Raw genomic sequence first — 19011 nt, forward strand, 5'->3', positions numbered from 1 at the left:
AATTCCCCAACCATTTGTTGCCTTCCAAAGTCGGTGCCAAGGATCTTAATTATACCATCCAATTGGGATTGAACCATCTTATGAGACAAGCCGAAACACTGATATCATCGCCCTTCTGTTGAAGCAAGTAAATCCAAGTGGTGCGGCTTAAGGCAATCAATGAAAAAAATAAAATACTGGTAACCAAAAATTAAAACACAACATACAAGATCCTGAACACCAGAATGAATAATAGAAAAAGGCTTAAAACTTCTATTGTTAGAAATGGGATAAGTATGTTGAGTTTGTTTGGCAATGTTTGCACAAATTAAATCATTCAACAAAGGCTGAGGTAGACAAAGGCAGGTGTCCCAGATGTTGATGCCATTGATGCGACAAAGAGAGAGTGGCAGCCGGTGATTTATAAGAGGACATAAGGGAGAGTTCTCAAGCACATGCTACCCACCACCAAGTCTACCATTGCCAATTGTATGTCTTGTCTCCAGATCTTAGAAGACACAACGAGAAGGGAAGAAAATAATTTTATAGTTCGAAACCTGGGTAAGACTTAATAGTTAACATGTTAGTAGAGACATTTGGAACATGTAAAAGAGAAGAGAGTTGCAACTTGCAAGGAAGGACAACAATAAATATAGCCCTTCCCTATGACTAACTGGTCAAGAGGAGCAATCAACAACGTGGACTTTACTCTTTGAGACAATGGAACATAAGAACAAAAAGCAAAAGTAGAGCAAGTCATATGATCAGTTGTGTCAAAATCGACTGTCCAAGAGACGAAGTTGACTGAGGCTTTATTGCAACTGAAAGAAGTACCTGTAGAATGACTATCAGAAGGGATATGACAGAGGCACTACTCGCATCAGAGGCTACACCAGCGGTTCAAAGCATAATTTGCGCAAACTGTTTTTATTCTGAGTGATATCGACAGCCTTCGTGTACACCAACAAGGCTTGATCAGAACATTACTACTCGAATATGAATCAGATTCAATCTATTTAAGCAATCACAATCTTGGATTTGTTAAGCTGGTTGTATTCTCTATCTAATACAAAAAGGTCTCACTAAATTGACATGTCACATTTGTTTGAGATGAACATATTTATATGCTGTACTGCTATGATATTATACTAAAATAGTTTCATCTATTTGTCCGCTTTTTTTTTTTAAAATGAATATCTTGTGTTGTTATGATATTTTAATAATTTTATCATACATTAGTAGAACTATATATCTTTTTAATGTGCTATTCGTGTCAGTAGTTGGTTGTACTGATAAATAGAACACTTGGACACTTCATTGACCATAGCGGTATCTTATGGCCACCCTATCATCAGGCTGCATAGGAAAACCCCTTGAACACTTTGCCTCACTGCATTGATAGCTACACCAGACTCTATACCTGTCACACCCCACCTGCCAGTGTCGGTTACCCGCCCGACAACCTGTGGGAGCGATCCATCACAGGATCAACGGTTCTAGTCTATCAGTAATAATAAATGCAAGTAAAAACAATCGCGAGCAAGAAAAGGTTCAATAATTAAATGAAGAATTACAGGAGTCCAAATACCCTAATAAAATAATCAAGGAAAGAATAAATAATCAAAATGTAAATGAGTTCAGCGGAAGCAATTCAAAAGGTTTAAATAAGTTTCTTTCCGGTTTCTTTTTCTAAAGCTAAAAACTTAGACTCAAGTTTATCAAGATGAGGGGTTCTCTCCAATTCTCCTCCATACGGTGAGCAAACTGCCTGGCGACCTGTCTCCTCCGCTCATCAATGGGTGCTATAAGTGCAGTCCATGCACTCACAGGAGCTCCTGCACAGGCTACTCCATTTCCCATTGCCGGTGCCACATTTTCTTCATACGGGAATGTTCCTTCATAGGAAACCAATCCATCTTCCTGCGTATTTCCTCCATCTGTACAAGCTAATGAAACATAGAAAAATAAAGGAATGAGTTGTGGGGAACTCAGTAAGAACAAACAATGATTCCCATCCATATGTCAAACCAATAAAAAATGCATATATGATATGTATGAATGCAAAATATGAATACCGCTAAGATCTTACCATGCAAATCTCTAACAGTTGACATGCTTTAAGATATACACCAACCCTCCTCTAGGTAGGTCTAGTCACTCTGATCCGGCAAGGACTGGTTACCTTTGTAGGGATCCTGGGTAAAATGGAAAGTCCATACTTGGCTCTCAAACCATGGCTGGGGTTAAGTCAACACTCTCTCACCACGACCATTGGCATGAGTACTGGCGCATGTCGGGGTTTCTAATCCAATGCGGGTCATAAAGGTAACATATTACATGAAGTCCAGATACATCCCCTGTGGCACCAACCAACTCGGTCCAGTATCCTTCGCAACCTAGGAATGAGAACCCTCACGGACTGGCTACCGCTATTGGACTCCATTCCATAACCCTATGGTCATCCACATATTGTTTGGGCGGAAAGCTCTCATGACTCCTCACGACACCCGGTTCGTTCCTTGGACATCCATGAGCCCAACCCTAACATATGCAACCTTACCATTTATATGACCAACAGTGGACCATCGTCACATCACTGTCATGACGGGTCATCCGGCTTCAATTCCCCTACCGAAAAGGTAGTAGCATGTGGGGTACCTAGCCATGCAACTCTAGACTCTACTTAGGTATGTCATCCAGTAGTTATGATAGTGTTGGAGACATCAGCAGGCATATGTCCCATACCACAGCCCTTTGATATCCCAAGCTAGGATATCCCAATGGAACACTCCTTCCATCAGAACCACAAACCAACCAACATCAGCAAAATACATTAATGATCAACAAAGTATAAGTAAAGACAGTCCAATCAGCAAGCATATCATAAGATCAGCAGGTTAAACAAGGTTACAACAACATATGAAATGAAAGAACAGTAATAACAGACACTGGACTAGCATGTTTAAGTCATTTTATAAAGATAGGATTGTATGTCCTTACCTGTAATTATGCAGAATTCCTCTAACTTGCAATCCAAAAACTATTATAAGACTTATTTGAAACAGAGAACACCTATATATAGGGTTACAATAAGGTATAAGTTTAATGAATTAAATCGGATCAAAACCAAAAGTCATTTGGTCACTGGAAACCAGCCGGTTGCTTGAGCCGGTCGCTTAAGTTGAGCGACCGCCACTAGTGACCGCCCCAAAAACAGAGAGTTTTCAATCCGAAACTCAGGCTTCTAATCATCCAATTTCAATCCGAATTTTGAATGATTATAGTCCGTATCTCAAATCTATCACTCCTATAACCACGGGTGATACTAAACCTAACCAAAGACATCAAATTGGTTATCCAGAATCCTCCCTCTTGATTAGATCAACCCGTTTCACGAAAGCAGGGTTTCGTTTTCGGATCTGATCTCACCAAAATCATCAAAAAGGTAGACAGTGCAATAGAAGGATCAAGAACAACCAAAGGGAAACACTAATTTACTTTTATCATAGCAAGTGGTGAAGTATGAGTGAACAGGGAATCACTTACTCAACCAGATCAACTATGAAGGACAGTAGAACCTTCTGGGACTCTAATAGCACTTCAGATCTGCTTCCAGCACGTCTCACAGTCGCCTAATTGCCCAAAATAGCAATCCCAAACATAATAATGCGTTAATAGGGCGAGGGATGCTATTTATAATGAACAAGGGGCAAAATAGGGCATTTTCCCGCAAGCAGAACCTGGCGGTCGCTTGTGGCGGTCGCTTGGTTCAATCAACCGCCACTAGCAATCGCCCCCTAGTATATTGTTATACAAGGGTGCTTTGCTCAGGGGGTTGAAACCTAAGTACAACCTAACCCTAATCAACACATGGGGGAGGTCTTACCTTCATTCCGGACATTTCCAAACACCATTTGCCTTCTACCAAAGATCCAACTTCCCAGTAAGGTAGGTTCTTCAACAAGAGAATCCAGATCCATGGGTTTAGGGTATGGATCATGGACTTCTATCTGGACACTTCACAAATTTACCCGGCTAGACCTTCGGGTTCTCGGACCTGCAATACAGATCCCGGGTTAGAAATACGGGGGTTGTTACAATACCCCCTATGGGGAACTATGTGATAGAATACTTTTTGATGGAACCGAAGGCACTATTTTCCCTTTTTAGGTAATTTAGCAATGTTAACCAAGACAAAGCTATCTATTTAGTTCCTAAAAGTTTGCAAACCAAAATGCAACATATGTGTAAAACAGGTCTTAAATGAACAAAGTACCTATTAATATTCAGAAGTACATTCAGAAGAATCATTGCCCACAACTCCACAGATCCTGTTGCTTGGGTATCATTTAGTTGGACTTAAATGGAACATATTTGTATGACTGGTTTTATATGAATCAAGTACCTATTAATATTCAGAAATACATTCAGAAGCACCATTGTCCGCAACTCCCCACGTCCTGTCATTTGGGTATCACTTAGTTGGATTCAATGTTTCAGTGTGAATTTCAGCATCCACAAGTGCATCCTGGTAAAATAATATTTGGCATAATACTCTTTCAGTTCTCATCTCGGGTATAGACTAAGGATGATTGTTGGCATGTATGTAGTGCTGATGGTTTTAGAAGGGGATTTTTGTTTATCCAGAAGTTTATCATTTTACTAGATTTCCCTCTGGTTGAGTCTTTCTGTTATATCTTGCTCATTTGATAGGGATAAGTTAGTCCTGGTTCATTTCATCTCAGCTCAATTTGTATTTTTACTTTTTGATATTTACCTTTGACCTCTCCAGTGAGGTACTGAATTTGTTGATTTATCCTCTCCTCTCATCTTCTCCGACCTTCTCCTCTCTTGTTCTGAACTTCTGATCCTTTAGTTTCTGACTCTTTGATGGTTGATTTGCCCATCCAGCTGTTCTGGTTGATTGGTATTCTTGATTTGCCATGTTAGAAAGACTGGACCTTTCATTTATTGCTTGCGTTTTGGTTGGTCTATTGCAGGCTATTCAGCAACAACCGACAAGGACTACACCACATGCACAGCCAATGGCGCAGGGCGCCTCCATGGATATTTTCTTGGTGGGTGCTGCCATGGATATATTCCAGACTTTGATTGGGGAACTTGATACTGAAGGCCGTTATCTCTTCCTGAATGCTGTTGCTAACCAGCTGCGGTATCCAAATAACAATACACATTACTTCTCTTTTGTGCTCCTATACTTGTTTGCCGAAGCAAACCAGGTAAGCATGTCATTCTATTATTTTGTTTTGTTATGTTGATGTTTATACAAATCACCAAACGACCCTGCCCCCTCAAAAAAGAAAAAAAGAAAAGAAAAAAAAACCCTCAAAATAATAACAATAATAATAATAGTCCATTTTTTGAGCGAATAGTATTTTGTATTCTAAATTCAGTTTCATATAAATACAAATGTCTATGGCAAAAGCTTTTAGTTACTTATTTGACTCCTTGATTCACAGGAAATTATACAGGAGCAAATAACTAGGGTCTTGTTGGAACGGTTGATTGTCAACAGGCCTCATCCATGGGGCCTTCTTATCACTTTCATTGAGCTCATCAAGGTAAATGGAAAGGGATTTCAGTGAAATTATAGGCAATTGGTGAAATTTCTATTTTCTTTTAAATAAAAGTCTCGTTGCATGTACCCATTTTATAACTGGTTTGTTTCCTAATCTGCAGAATCCTAGGTATAATTTTTGGAATCGATCATTCACAAGGTGTGCACCGGAGATAGAGAAACTATTTGAGTCAGTTTCAAGATCTTGTGGAGGGCCTAAACCTCTGGATGATAGTATGGTTTCTGGGGGGATCTCTGACAACACACATTGAGAGTTTTTACTGGGATAGTACACATTAGACTTCTTCAGTTTGATTGTCTAACTTTTTAGGTTTTGTAAAATCTGATGTACCTGATTGACAGAACTATAGGTTTATTGTATGGTTTCTTCAATTTTTTTTTGGGTGGGTGTTGGGGGGGTTGGTTTCTGACAGAAAACACTGAGTTTAACTGGGATAGTATTGGAAAATTGAAATGTATAAAAAAGAGTTACCATTAGTGACATATTCTGTTGTAACCGAGGAAGTGGCAGAGTTGAGTTGAAAGTGGCCTATGGTAGGGAAAGGGTCTTATGCTTGCGTCTATGGCAACAACATATTCTGCTTGCCGCTGTAGAAGCTCGATGCCTCCCAAGTGCAGTCTAGAAGATGGTTGAATGCTTGCTGGTTGAAACCTTTCTTAAAACGGGGAATTGATGGGTGTAATCTGTTCCCTGCTTGATTTCTGGCTACGTTTATTGGCCACATCTGAATATTGATTTTGAATCATATACAATAGACGCAAGCACGTAAGGCAGTCTGTGAGCGGACTCCCATTGCCGAACCTTCATCAGTTTGGTACGATTCCCTTCTTTCCAACTTAGAACTTTTACCTTCATTTGACAGACACCCAAAAAGAAAAAGAAAAAGAAAAAGAAAAAGAAAAAGAAAAAGAAAAAGAAAAAGAAAAAAAAGGAAAAAAAAACCATATCTACGACAAATGAGTTAGCTCAGTGGTATTATATTTTGGGGGGGTGCTTCTGCTGCCCTCGTCTTCTAAGCAAGGTAAAATATTTTGGCGAATTTTGCTTAGTTCGGTGAGTACCGAATCGAAAGCTGCACCGAAAATCGAAGTTAATTCGGTGAGTACCGAATCGAAAGCTGCATCGAAAATCGAAGTTAAACATTATCGCATCAAGGTAAAACATTTTAGCGAATTTCGCCTAGTTCGGTGAGTACTGAATCGAAAGCTGCATCGAAAATTGAAGTTAAACAATATTGCATCAAGGTAAAACATTTTAGCGAATTTCGCCTAGTTCGGTGAGTACCGAATCGAAAGCTGCACCGAAAATCGAAGTTAAACAATATCGCTTGAGAAATGCCGAATCGGCGAAAAAAATGGGCACTGAACTTGCAAAATGTCGCATACCGTGTTCAGCTTCATGGTCGAAATCCTTGCTTTGACGGAGAAGACATAAAAAGTGAAGAACTGAAGAAGAAGACGGTGAGCTCAAAAAAATAAACTTTGCAAATCAAACTCTAGTAGCAAAATCTAGTTTTAGAAGGTGTGAAATATACTTGAAACCCTTCCATCTTCTGTTGGTATTCACTTTTTCTCCTTTCAGTGCCAGAACTACCGCCTAACATAGAAACCTTGAATTGTTGTAACCACTGCCTGTTTTTGCTCTTTTTATTCTGATAAAAACCTCAATTAAGACTGAATATGTGAAGTTTAATTCAAATTTCGGACTTATCCCACATGATGCAACCCCACTTTGAAAAGAGAAGAAATATGTTCTCTTGGGGTTGCATGACTGACAAGTGGGTGGGACCTTGGGGTTGCATGTCATGATAATAAGGATTGGTTTGGGAATCGGGATTTGGGAAAATTGAATGAGGAAATATAAGCGAAATTCGCTAGTTTCGGCAATTAGTGATGTACTTTGCTTGTATGATATCGTTTTTCTGGTCTTGAAGCCATAACCAACAAGCTGATCTCCAACCAAGTGAAGTATACCCCCCAAAAAAAAATTAAATTCAAAACAACGTAGAAGGTGAACTAAACACAAGACTAAGGAGGTCCATGGTACTTTTCAATCTCGGAGTTGGGTTCTCTGTTCTTTTTCCCATCCTCTCCAGATTATCCTAGCGGCTTGATTCAACTGTAGGAAACCGTTGTCTCTGTATTATCATATTTTACTCTGATTTTGTGGATAAATAAGTCGGGATGGGGGGGATCTACTAGTAGTTTTGAAGAATGGCAGTCACGGTTAACAGTAAAGTTTCTTGAAGAATCCAGTTGCTTTTAAACAGTAAAACTTCTTGATGAATCCATCCTCTGACTCTGATGCAATAGGGTAAGTAAAAAGGAGAAAAAAAAGGGAAACCAGTCACAGTTAATGGGAGGTGATATATAGGTTTTCATGTGGATAGATGACACATTTTCATCTAAAGCTTCTAAAAGCTCACATCATTTACATAATAAAGTTAACTGTACAAATTTCCTGTTAGAATAGTTCAGTTCAGCATGTAGGCTCTATTCTTGATCTTCAAAAGACAAATCCTACTTACGGAGAACAAACTACTGTTACACAAAGATATCCATCTACTACATTTCCTTCTGGCAAGTAGTTTCAAATACAAGAATGGAAGGGGATTAGCATATCTATCTTTTTTAACAAAGAAAATAATATCATAGACAGAGTGAACAGGGTAAATACATCAATTTTGAATCCTGTGCTAGAGATTGAAGCTCAAATCAACATGCATAAGAAAAGGTGAAGGGGCACCGTCATTTGTACAAATTTAGCTCTCCTTCTGGTTGTTTATAAACCTCGGTCAACTACCATGTTAACCATCTTGAAGTAGCATGAGAATGACTACAGCATATGTTGGCAGTGTCTGTCATAGCTGCATGATTTGAATTGTTGCTGAATGTTTCTTTTTCCTTGGGAACTTTGTTGGATTCAGCTGAATTTAAATTTAAGAGAAGCTCAGGTGCTCTGTATTCTCTTGAAGAATTTACGCCCTTTCTTTCCAACTCCAGTTCCATCAAGATCTGATGCAAGAAGAGATCGGCAATCTGGTCTCCATTTCAACTCCTTTAGAACTGAAAACAAGCTTGATAGTGTAGGAGTAAGTTCAGCGTCCTTTATATTATTACATGCGACTACTCTAAGCTTCTGAAGCTCCTTCCATGAGAAAATGACTGACTCTAGACCATCTGTTGTTAGCAATGAGCATCCTTCCAAAGATAGAGACTTTACCCTCCTGCAAAAAAGGTAGACTGCCAATCAAAACTCAAACAAATGAACTCTCAAAAGCAAAAAAGTTTGAAATTTTTTGTCCTGGATTTTGAAGCCACCGGAATTATTTGTTGCCTGTTGAAACAACCATGGCAATTTCAAAATGTAACCATGTAAAGAGTAGGATTACATGCATATTAAGAAATGGTTACGCGGAATCACTTACTTTTCTTCTCAATATCCTTAGATGTAGTGTCCAATTTGGGGAAGAAAAAAGAAAAAGAACCAACCAACGTCTGTCAAGGGGGAAAAAAAATCTATTTCCAACGAGATGTATGACTTGTGAGTAGACTTCAAAACAAGTTGTATTAGATGAGTAGCATGGATTCCTGATTAGTAGACTACTTGAAGAGATGAAACTAAAATAGCGGAGGTCTAACATACTTTGATTGATCACATTTCTGTGCAATTCAATAAGCCATAGAGCAAAGAGGATGTCACAGTTCCTGAAGTGGTATACACAATCCAATAAAAACATTGAGGGAGCTTCTGGATTAAAGTACAGAGAACACTCATTTCAGCACTACACATACACCTGTATTTGTTTAATCTAAGTTTCTTCCAAAGTTTCTGCCAATTATTAGCAATCTGCCAAACCATTACTATGTATGATGATAATATGATGCCTCAAGCATAAATGGTTTATAGATTGTATTTTTTTTCTCCTTTCCCTAATTCTTAATTAAGCTGTTTTGCACCTCTATTCTGATTAAATAGCATGGGGTGCAGCTCATCTACACCATAAAGCACCAACATAGGGTCCAAATGGGTCTGAATTTGTAAACTAATGTTTCCATGTGTTTCGAAGGCATAAGATCAGGTGAGTGTCAAATTTTAGAACCTTTCTTGACCATATGACCACCAAAACCCACCACCAAGTCAAGATAGGAAAAAAATATACACCAACTTGCCAAGATATTGCCATGACACAGTTTTGTGACCTTGAAAGATGAGGGTAAAACAGAGACCTAAACCTTTGGTTTAGTTGACACTACACTCCAGAAGCTTAAAACTAGAGACGTAAACTGCTGAAGTAGAAACAAGATAACCTGGCAAGTTTGTAACTCCTACAAAAGAACTAAACATAAATATCAAAATTGTTCATTTGACATTAATAGCATCGTTGTAATTGCACGAGTAAACATTGTGAAATTCTCTTAGAAGGAATGAGGGTAAAGTGTGCGTAACAGGACAGCACTCTACACGATACATCTTCTTTTGTACCCAATTCAACTCAGGTAACTAAAACAGATCAGTACTTTTTGTGAGTAGCTAGCTACATGAATCAACCTTGTGATTCCACTCTGGATCCTGGAAAGATGAAATAAACTTTAGGATTTAAAAAGGTTTTGCTAAATACTTTCTGAACATGAGGCATCCACCATCCTCCTCTGTCAAGACATATAATCACCAAGGTAAGTTATTTGATGATGAAAATGATGTTTAATAACGTTTAATATAAGTTTCCCTTCACCTAGATAGCACTTGTATACAAGCAACAGTCCCTTCATACAGGAAATCGGAACACTAAGGTGCTGGAAAAAAAAACACCATTCTGATCTGTTCTTGCTATCTGATTTTATAATCAAGCAAAAAGAGTTACAAAAAGAACCTAAGAAGTCTGGTCCAACAATGTGCATTTATAATTTTAACTAACATTTTGTTCTCAGCTGCACAACTCAAGAACGTTATTGAAATCATACTCTTAGCAAACATAAAGCATGGAAAGCAAGAATAAGTAGCAGTGGGGAGAGAAAGAACAAGAGAAAAAGGTACCTGGAGTGACTTGCAAAGCTGAACATCTCATTATCCAAACCCCAACAGTCCTGAAAATCCATCTCCTTGACAGATTTACATATAAAAAACAATGCTTTCAAACTCTCCTCATCTCGCAATTGACACCTCTGCAGTTGTAGCCGTTCAAGAGTAGGCAAAGACCCCAAATGTTCAACAGGCCCTGGTGCGGGATCAATCCTCTTGCATGACTGAAGCTTCAAAGTCTTCAAATTTTCACAGAACGACAAAGCTGCCATCCACCCACCATCCATCCTGTGGTCGCATAGGATGAGCTCCTCGAGCATAAGGCAACACTGCCCAATAGCTTTGATTCCATCGTAGCTCCCCTCGCACCCGCTCAGCTCAAGTTTCACAAGACGCTTACATCCGTTCGCCAAGAACGTCAATCCGATATCGGAAACCAAAGAAGTATAGAAACCATTCACGGTCCCAATCAAACTCAAGATCTGGAGATTCTTACAAGCAGAGATCCCCTGCAATGCGAGATCCGTGCAATGGTGCAGCTCCAATTCCTGCAACGTCGGACATTCCTCGGCAATGCTTGCCAACCCAGACGCGGTTGCAGCAATGAGAGCAAGCTTCCTCAAATTTGGGCATCCTTCGGCAAGAATTCGTAGTCCTCGATCAATTGAAGCCGGCGGCAACAAATGATCCTCAGGAACAAACCCACCGGCCAAGGAATCAACATCAATGTAAACCGACAATAATTTATGCGTCAATAAGATACTAGAATTCCTTGGCGACTCAATGCAGGCTGAAACAAGATTAACATCGGTGAGGTTAGGGAAACGTGAGAGAAGTCTACCAGATACGAGGAAATCCCAGTCAAGCAACTTGATTGAGTGAACCAGACGTCCTTGCAGGAACATCCACCGCTTGCAAACAAGAGAATTGGATTTGCGTTGGGAATCGGGAAGGTAAGATAAAATTCGAAGGAGAAGCTCGTCGGATAACAGAGAGGTAACGTCGATCCTCAAGAAATCTAGGGCTACTTTCTTCTCCACCTCTGTCGAAAATTTCTGTTCCGTGAATGGTGTTCCTTTGAGAGAATTGAAAATAACATGCTTGAGACCTCTCTCTCTGAACCAAAGTTCTGGCCAGCTCGTAGGTTTGTTTAATGGCTTCTTAGGTTTTAATCCCTGCGAATATGGCATTTATTGCTATGGTTGATTTCTTCCACCAAATGGGTTTTCCAAAATCGAATGATTTGCTTCCTCTGCTGCTGCTGCTGCTCTGCTTCCTCTCCTACTTCGCTGCTGCATCGCCTCGCCTCGTCTCTCTTCCTTCTCTCTCTCTCTCTCTCTCTCTCTCTCTCTCTATCGCTTTCTTCTAAATTCTAAGTAGCCAACAAGATTTGAGTTTTGTTTCTTTCTTTCTTCCCCTCTCTCTCTCTCTCTAGAGAAAACAGATTCTTGAAAGTGTGGGGTCCACTGAGATTTGAAAGTCGTGTTGGATTTGTTTTGTTAGTTTTTATCACCTTATTCAAATCTGGCCCATAGATAGATAAGAGTCCCGTTCGTGCGTTTACTCCGTTCTTTTTGAGAGATACAATTACGGAAATGCCCATGTTTTATGATAATAATATAATACAATTACGGAAATGCCCGTTGTTTAACTTATTTATTTTTAATCTAGATAATGATTTATTAAAAATATTCTAAACGAGGAAAAAATTAGGTTTGCAGTTGCACTTCCTTTGTCTGCTGGCAACAGCAGCAGCAACGGTGGAGGCCATGTTAAAAAGTTATCCATTGCACGTACTTAGATTAAAAAGAGAATTTTTGGTAATTGCTGTCATCAAGTGCACCAACACACGAGTCCAGATCAGCGATCTCGTTGGGGGAGCACAAAAGTGCTCTCCGACTGCTTATCACCACAAAATACATGGGGCCCAGGGGTGGTGATGGAGGTATTTTTTTTAATATTATTCAGAGGTGGAGCCCACCATTTTTGTGGTGGAAAAATCGTCTGTGCTCCCCATCGGGGGTGATGATCCGGATTCCCAACACATTACATATCATGCACACGAGTAGGATGGGAGCATGACCAGGTTAGGTGGAAAGGATCTGAATACCATGTAAGCATAGATGACATTTTTTGTTTTATTTTTTTTTCTAGTCTTGTGGGTTCATATTGAACTCATAAAAAGATGGACGAAGTCAATTATTGGAGTTGAATGAGAATCATCAAACTTCCATTGAAAAGACTGAAGAAATTCCTACTTGAGTGGGCTCAAATGTATGTAGAGCTTGAGTTCGGATCATCTCCTCTGTGCTCCCTGATGACTTTACAATCACACACTACGCTAGGCCTCACAGGATTAGATGGTGACATTTTAATTAAATTTTTTTTTATTTTTTACTTGTGAGCCCCACCACAGAGTACTCCCTAATCGGAGATGATTAGGACTCGTAGAACTCTATACTTAGTAGCTGGTGTGACTTGCCAGCTCGACTAACCTTGGAATTTTCAGTCTTAATCAACAATAAAATAAAAAACAAAGAAGAAAGGCAAAAAAAAAAAAATCCATTTGGTGAGTGGACATAGTTGGTTATAGATAAGTGATACTCATGGTAGTTCTTAGTTTCATTGAGATGAGAATTCGAATTTGAAAATGACAAGACTAGTGATTAGATGGCAGACATTATTTTCATGCAAAAGAGACCGTTAGGTCATAGCTAGCTTGAAACAAATGCTTCCATCAATGATTGCATAAACCAAACATAATTCCAGTAAAGCATGAGTTGCTTTTTAACAGCCACACGGGTTTCTCTTTTAAGGTTTTTCTTCTTTCTTGCTGAGAAACTTCATTTGAATTAAATTTTTTTTTTAAAAAAAAAAAAAATTCATGACACTCATTTAAACTGGTCTTAATTTTTTATTATTCACTTAAATGGACAATATTTAAAATTATTTATTTTTATTACAAATAATATTGATTGTGGATATTCATCATCCCCAAAGAGATAATACTTCAGATTGAAGATCTCAACCACCTCATCAGCATGTAATTTTGGTGGTTCACATTCCTATCTTAATTGAAGATCACAATCATCTTAGTACACAATGTTGGCAGTTAATATTTCCATTATATGCACCTTTTATATTAAGTAACAATATATCATTCAATATCAAGAGTATCTTATTGTATGTAAAATTGATGTAGAATGAAAGACCATTGGTTGCATATCTATCGTACTCCAGAATATTTTGTCAAGCTTTATCAAACTTCAATAAAAAAAATAATAATGTGGATACGAATTTGGCTTTTCAAAATAATAGTATTGAAGTAAATTTTGGTTATAAAGAAGATAATTTTGATAGCCGCATAGACATTATGCATCTAAATGCTCCAAATTTCTTTGAAGATAATGTTTGATGATTTTATTATGTTATTTGGGTTCGAATAAAATTGATGTTATGCTTTTAATTAGTTTGTTTTTTCTTTTAGTTTTATTTCTTTCTTTATTATTTTCTACATTTTTTTTTGATGTATTATGTTTCATTTTAATGAAGAATATGGATATCCCTAAATTTTCAATTAGATTCAAGATCAGTGAAGATATATGCTTCGTAGATAGTGCTACGATGCATACTATACTAAGAGAGAAATACTAAGTGCTACGACGTATACTATACTAAGAAATTTTTTTTTCTCTTATTTAAAGACAGAGAAAGCCAAAGTTTATACAATAACTAGTAGTATAAAATTGATTGAAAACTCTGGAAGAGCTAATTTCCTATTATCTAAGGGAACCAAATTGGTAATCAATAATGCATTATTTTGTAGTCTCAAATAAACTTGTTAAGTTTTTAATACATTCGTCAAAATGAATATTATATTGAGACTGCACAGAATATCTTTGTATTACTACAAAAGTGATAGGTAGAAATTATATTTTGAAAAAATTACCTGCTTTTTCTTTTGGTTTGTACTACACAAGAATTTGCATGGTTGAAATACATGCTTTGGTGAATCAAATGAATATTGATTCCAATAGCTTTATTAGTTGGCATGACTGGTTGGGTCATCCCGAATCGAACATGATGCGAAAAATTATTGAAAATTCACATGGTTATCTATTGAAAAACCAGAAGATTCTTCAATTCAATGATTTTCTTGTGTTGCTTGTTCTCAAGGGATTTGAATCCCCTGCATTTTTAGAAACGCTAACAATGTGCTATATGTGGACCTGTTCAACAATTATGTTGACCATTTAGATATTATATGGTTTTATTAGATGCATCTACAAAATGACCATATGTATGTTTTTTATCAACCTATAATTTGGTATTTGCAAGATTGTTTGCTTAAATAATTAAATTAAGAGCACAAGTTCTAAATTATACAATAAAGCCAATTCGTCTTAATAATGCTGGTGAGTTTACATCTTAGGCTTTTAATGATTATTGCATGCCAACTGGAATCACAATTGAACAGCTTGTTGCTCATGTTCATACCTAAAATGGTCTGATAGAATCATTTATTAAACGTCTCCAATTAATAGCTAGACAATTGCTTGAGAACAAAATTCCCTACGTCGGCATGGGGATATGTTATTTTACATGCAACATTACTTATATGTATCAAGCCAACAAGTTATCATAAATTATTTCAATTACAATTGGCTTATGGTCAAGAGCCAAATATTTTCTATGTTATAATATTTGGTTGTGATGTTTATGTTTCAATTGCTCCACCACAACACATAAAAATGGATCCTCAAAGAAAGTTGAGAATATATGTTGAATATGAATCTCCCTCTATAATTCAATATCTAAAACCAATGATTGAAGATTCATTTAAGCAAGATTTGTTGATTGTTATTTTGATAAATAAGTTTTTCCAACATCAGAGGGAGAGAATAAAAAGTTGATAAAAGAGCTTTATTGGAATACATTATCTTTATCTCATTTAGATCCTCGCACTAAGCGATGTGAACTTGAAGTTCAAAACATAAATCATTTACAAAATATTGCGAATCAACTACCAGATGTTTTTACTGACTTGCTAATAATTACGATATTTTATATTCCAGCTATAAATGCTCTTATTCTAATTAATGTCTTTGCAGGATAATCTATTAGTGCAAATGAAATTAAAACACGTTTGAAACATGGAAAACCAATCGATTCTAAGGATAAAAATCTTAGGAAAAAAAAAAGAGAGCAAATAATCAAGATGATCATAATATGGAGACAATTGATCATGAAAATCCTAAAGGCATACTTTTCATAAAAAATCATAAGATGTTTAGGTACCTAAAAATAATGAAGAGATCTTGATTAGTTATATCACTACAAAAAAAAAAAATGGAACCGAAAAGATATAGTTATCGATACATTTTATAGTTATCGATAACATTTTTGCTTATAATGTTTCGGTTAAAATAATGAAACAAGACGAGGATCTTGAACTTAAATTCATGGATGAATGTAAACAAATAAATGATTGGCCAAAATGGAAAAACGCAATTCAAAGGAACTTAATTCACTTGAAAAACGTAAAATTTTTGGGCATGTAGTCCAAATACCTAAAGGGGCGTCAATTTTCAACTAGAACCATTGAAACCAAACCAAACCAGCCCGTTATAGCCTGAACCAGCCTGAATCAAATGTTAATGGGCTGTGTTTGGCCTGAGGACCCTCAGCTCGAACAATTTCGGGCTGGGTGGGGCCATCCCGTGTGAGGGTATTTCTTCCTAATCTTGTGGGTTCATATTGAACTCATAAAAACATGGACGAAATCAATTATTGGAGTTGAATGAAAATCATCAAAATTTCATTGAAAAGACTAAAGAAATTCCTACCTGAGTGGGCTCAAATGTGTATAGAACTCGAGTCTGGATCATTTCTCTGTGCTCTCCAACGGCTTTACAACCACCCATTATGGTGGGCCTCACAGGATTAAGTTATGATTTTTTTTTTAAATTTTTTTATTGTTTTTTACTTATGGGCCCCACTGCAGTATATGGTTGTAAAGTCGTCGGGGACCAGAGTGCTCCCCCGACGGAGAGATGATCCGAACTTGTAGAACTCCATACATAATAGCTGATGCTACTTGCCAGCTCGACTAACCTTGGAATTTTCACTCTTAATCAACAATAAAATAAAATAAAAAGAACAAAGACAAAAAAAAAAATATCCATTTGGTGAGTGGACATGGTTGATCACATATAAATGATATTCATGGTAGTCCTTAGTTTCATTGAGATGAGAATTCGAATTTGAAAATGACAAGGCTAGTGATTAGATGGCATACATTATTTGCATGCAAAACAAACCGTTAGGTCATGGCTAGCTTGAAACAAATGCTTCCATCAATGATTGCATAACCAAACAAAATTCCAATCACACATGAGTTGCTTTTTAATAGCCACACGAGTACCTCTTTTAAGGTTTTTTTTTTTTTTCTTCTTTTTCCTTGTAGAGAAACTTCATTGGAATTTAAAACCAAATTTTTTTTTCATGGCGCAGATGCTCCCATCAATGATTGCACAAACCAAACATAATTCCAATCACACATGAGTTGGTTTTTAATAGCCACAAACTCTTTTAAGGGTTTTTTTTCAAAGACACTTCATTTGAATTTAAAACCAAGTCTTTTTTCATGACTTAATTCTTGATTGTCAACTTAAATGGGCAAAATTTTAGATTATTTATTTTCATTATAAATAATATTAATTGTGGATATCCAACACCATCAAAGAGATAATAGTTCCAATTGAAGATCTCAACCACCTCAGCATGCAATCTTGAGGATTCACATTTTCATCTTAATTGAAGACTGCAGTCATTTTAACGCACAATGTTGGTAGCCAATATTTCCATTCTATGCACCTTCTATATGAGCAATGATCTATCATTCCATATCAAAAACATCTTATTGTGTTCAAGAATCATATATTGTATTTCTTTGTAGACTTTGATATTTCTATATTAGAGAAGGTGCTACTTCTACTATAAATATGTAATACACTCAAGTAAATAAATAATTTTTTGATTGATCTCATCTTAGTTTTCTTTATTGTCTTTAATATATTTTCTCTATTTTATAATACGTTATTAGCAAGATTTTGCTCAAAGTAATTTTGTCTTGAGTACAACTCTATCGAAGTAATTTTGTTTTTGAGTATGACTTCTCTCAAAGTAATTGTGTTTTGAGGTAATTTTCATGTCATCTCCTAATTTATATTAGTTTTTATGATCAAATATTCTTCATTACTTCAATATTAGATCATGCACATATTATTTAATGTTTACATGAAATTTAATTTTATCTTTAATTCCTCTTTTGTAGTAGCTTACATCATGTCAAATCTTACGAAATTGAAATTTGTGGTCCTCGATATAACGGACAAGAATTACTTGTCATAAGTCCTTGATGCTGAGATCCACATTGACGTTAAAGATTTTAGAAATGTAATTATGAAAGAAAAAAAAACAGCCGATCAAGATAAAGCGAAGGCCATGATTTTTCTTTGCCATCATCTCAATGTAGGATTGAAAGCAGAATATCTGACTGTGAAAGATCCACTTGAATTGTGGATTAATTTAAAAGAAAAGTATGATATCAAAAGACGGTAATCCTACCTAAAACTTACTATAAATGGATGTACTTGAGGTTACAAGATTTTAAAATTATAAGCAAGCACAATTTTACAGCTTTTAAAATTAGTTATCAATTGAAATTATGTGAAGAAAATATTACTGATGATGATTTATTAAAAAAAAACATTTTCAACTTTTCATACTTCAAATGTGCTATTACAACAACAATATCGTGAAAATGGTTTTAAGAAGTACTTTGAATTGATGTCATGCCTCCTTGTGGCTGAGCAGAATAATAAATTATTAATGAAAAATAATGAAGCGCATGTTACTGGTTTTGTTCCATTCCTTGAAGTGAATGCAGCAATTAATGATAAGCCTGAAAAAAAAATTATAATTATGGCCGTGTGATGGAAAGAAAAAAAAAGAAGAAAAAATTATTATTTCCTTAAAAAAAAAAAAAAAAAAAAAAAAAGATTCTTCTAATTTTTTTTTAAAATATAGAAAATATTTTTTTTTTGCATGTGGAATGAAAGGCCATTGGTTGCGTGTGTTGTAATATTAGTCCCACATCGACTGATGTGGGAATATGTGGAGAGGAAGAGGCTATAAAAGAATGCCTCTTCCTTCTTCTTTAATCATCCCAAATATCTTCTCTCTTGGATATTTCTTTATTTGTAGTGGAGTTTTCTCTCTTGCCCATATATTATTGTGTCTTTCTTTTCTCTTAGTTGTTATTATTGTGTCTTTCTTTTCTCTTAGTTGTTATTATTGTGTTCTTCTTTTCTCTTATTTGCTGATTGTTCTATTCGGTGGGTTCTTC

At 36.5% G+C, this 19011-nt stretch overlaps 2 protein-coding genes across 3 annotated transcripts in view; one reads left to right on the top strand and one right to left on the bottom strand.

Annotated features, from left to right (window-relative positions):
- The window catches only part of LOC149029477 (transcription regulator), a 54818-nt gene extending 47873 nt beyond the window's left edge, over positions 1–6945 (top strand). For both annotated transcript variants that reach the window (XM_089141888.1, XM_089141889.1), the window contains exons 49-51: positions 4980–5219; positions 5460–5561; positions 5680–6945. In XM_089141888.1, the coding sequence (XP_088998014.1) occupies positions 4980–5219; positions 5460–5561; positions 5680–5829 (492 nt within the window). In that variant the 3' untranslated portion in view covers positions 5830–6945. The remainder of the gene's footprint in view (positions 1–4979; positions 5220–5459; positions 5562–5679) is intronic.
- Positions 6946–7942: 997 nt separating this feature from the next.
- LOC149029478 (F-box protein At5g51380-like) lies at positions 7943–11946 on the bottom strand. The gene is made up of 2 exons (XM_089141890.1): positions 10617–11946; positions 7943–8805 (listed from the first exon to the last, which is right to left on the bottom strand). Exons 1-2 carry the CDS (start codon positions 11789–11791, stop codon positions 8529–8531), a joined length of 1452 nt encoding a protein of 483 aa, XP_088998016.1. The 5' UTR covers positions 11792–11946; the 3' UTR covers positions 7943–8528.
- Between the last annotated feature and the right edge of the window lie 7065 nt (positions 11947–19011).

The sequence above is a fragment of the Hakea prostrata genome, chromosome 1 (assembly GCF_041222555.1).
Source record: "Hakea prostrata isolate BN-2017 chromosome 1, UWA_Hpros_2, whole genome shotgun sequence".
NCBI classification, from domain to species: Eukaryota; Viridiplantae; Streptophyta; class Magnoliopsida; order Proteales; family Proteaceae; genus Hakea; species Hakea prostrata.

Excerpts from the sequence above, each read along its gene's own strand:
- LOC149029478 (XM_089141890.1), bottom strand. The coding sequence starts at position 11,791 with ATGCCATATTCGCAGGGATTAAAACCTAAGAAGCCATTAAACAAACCT. Across the intron at positions 8,806-10,616 it reads AGCTTTGCAAGTCACTCCAG|GAGGGTAAAGTCTCTATCTT; the intron begins GTACCTTTTTCT and ends CCTTTTTTGCAG.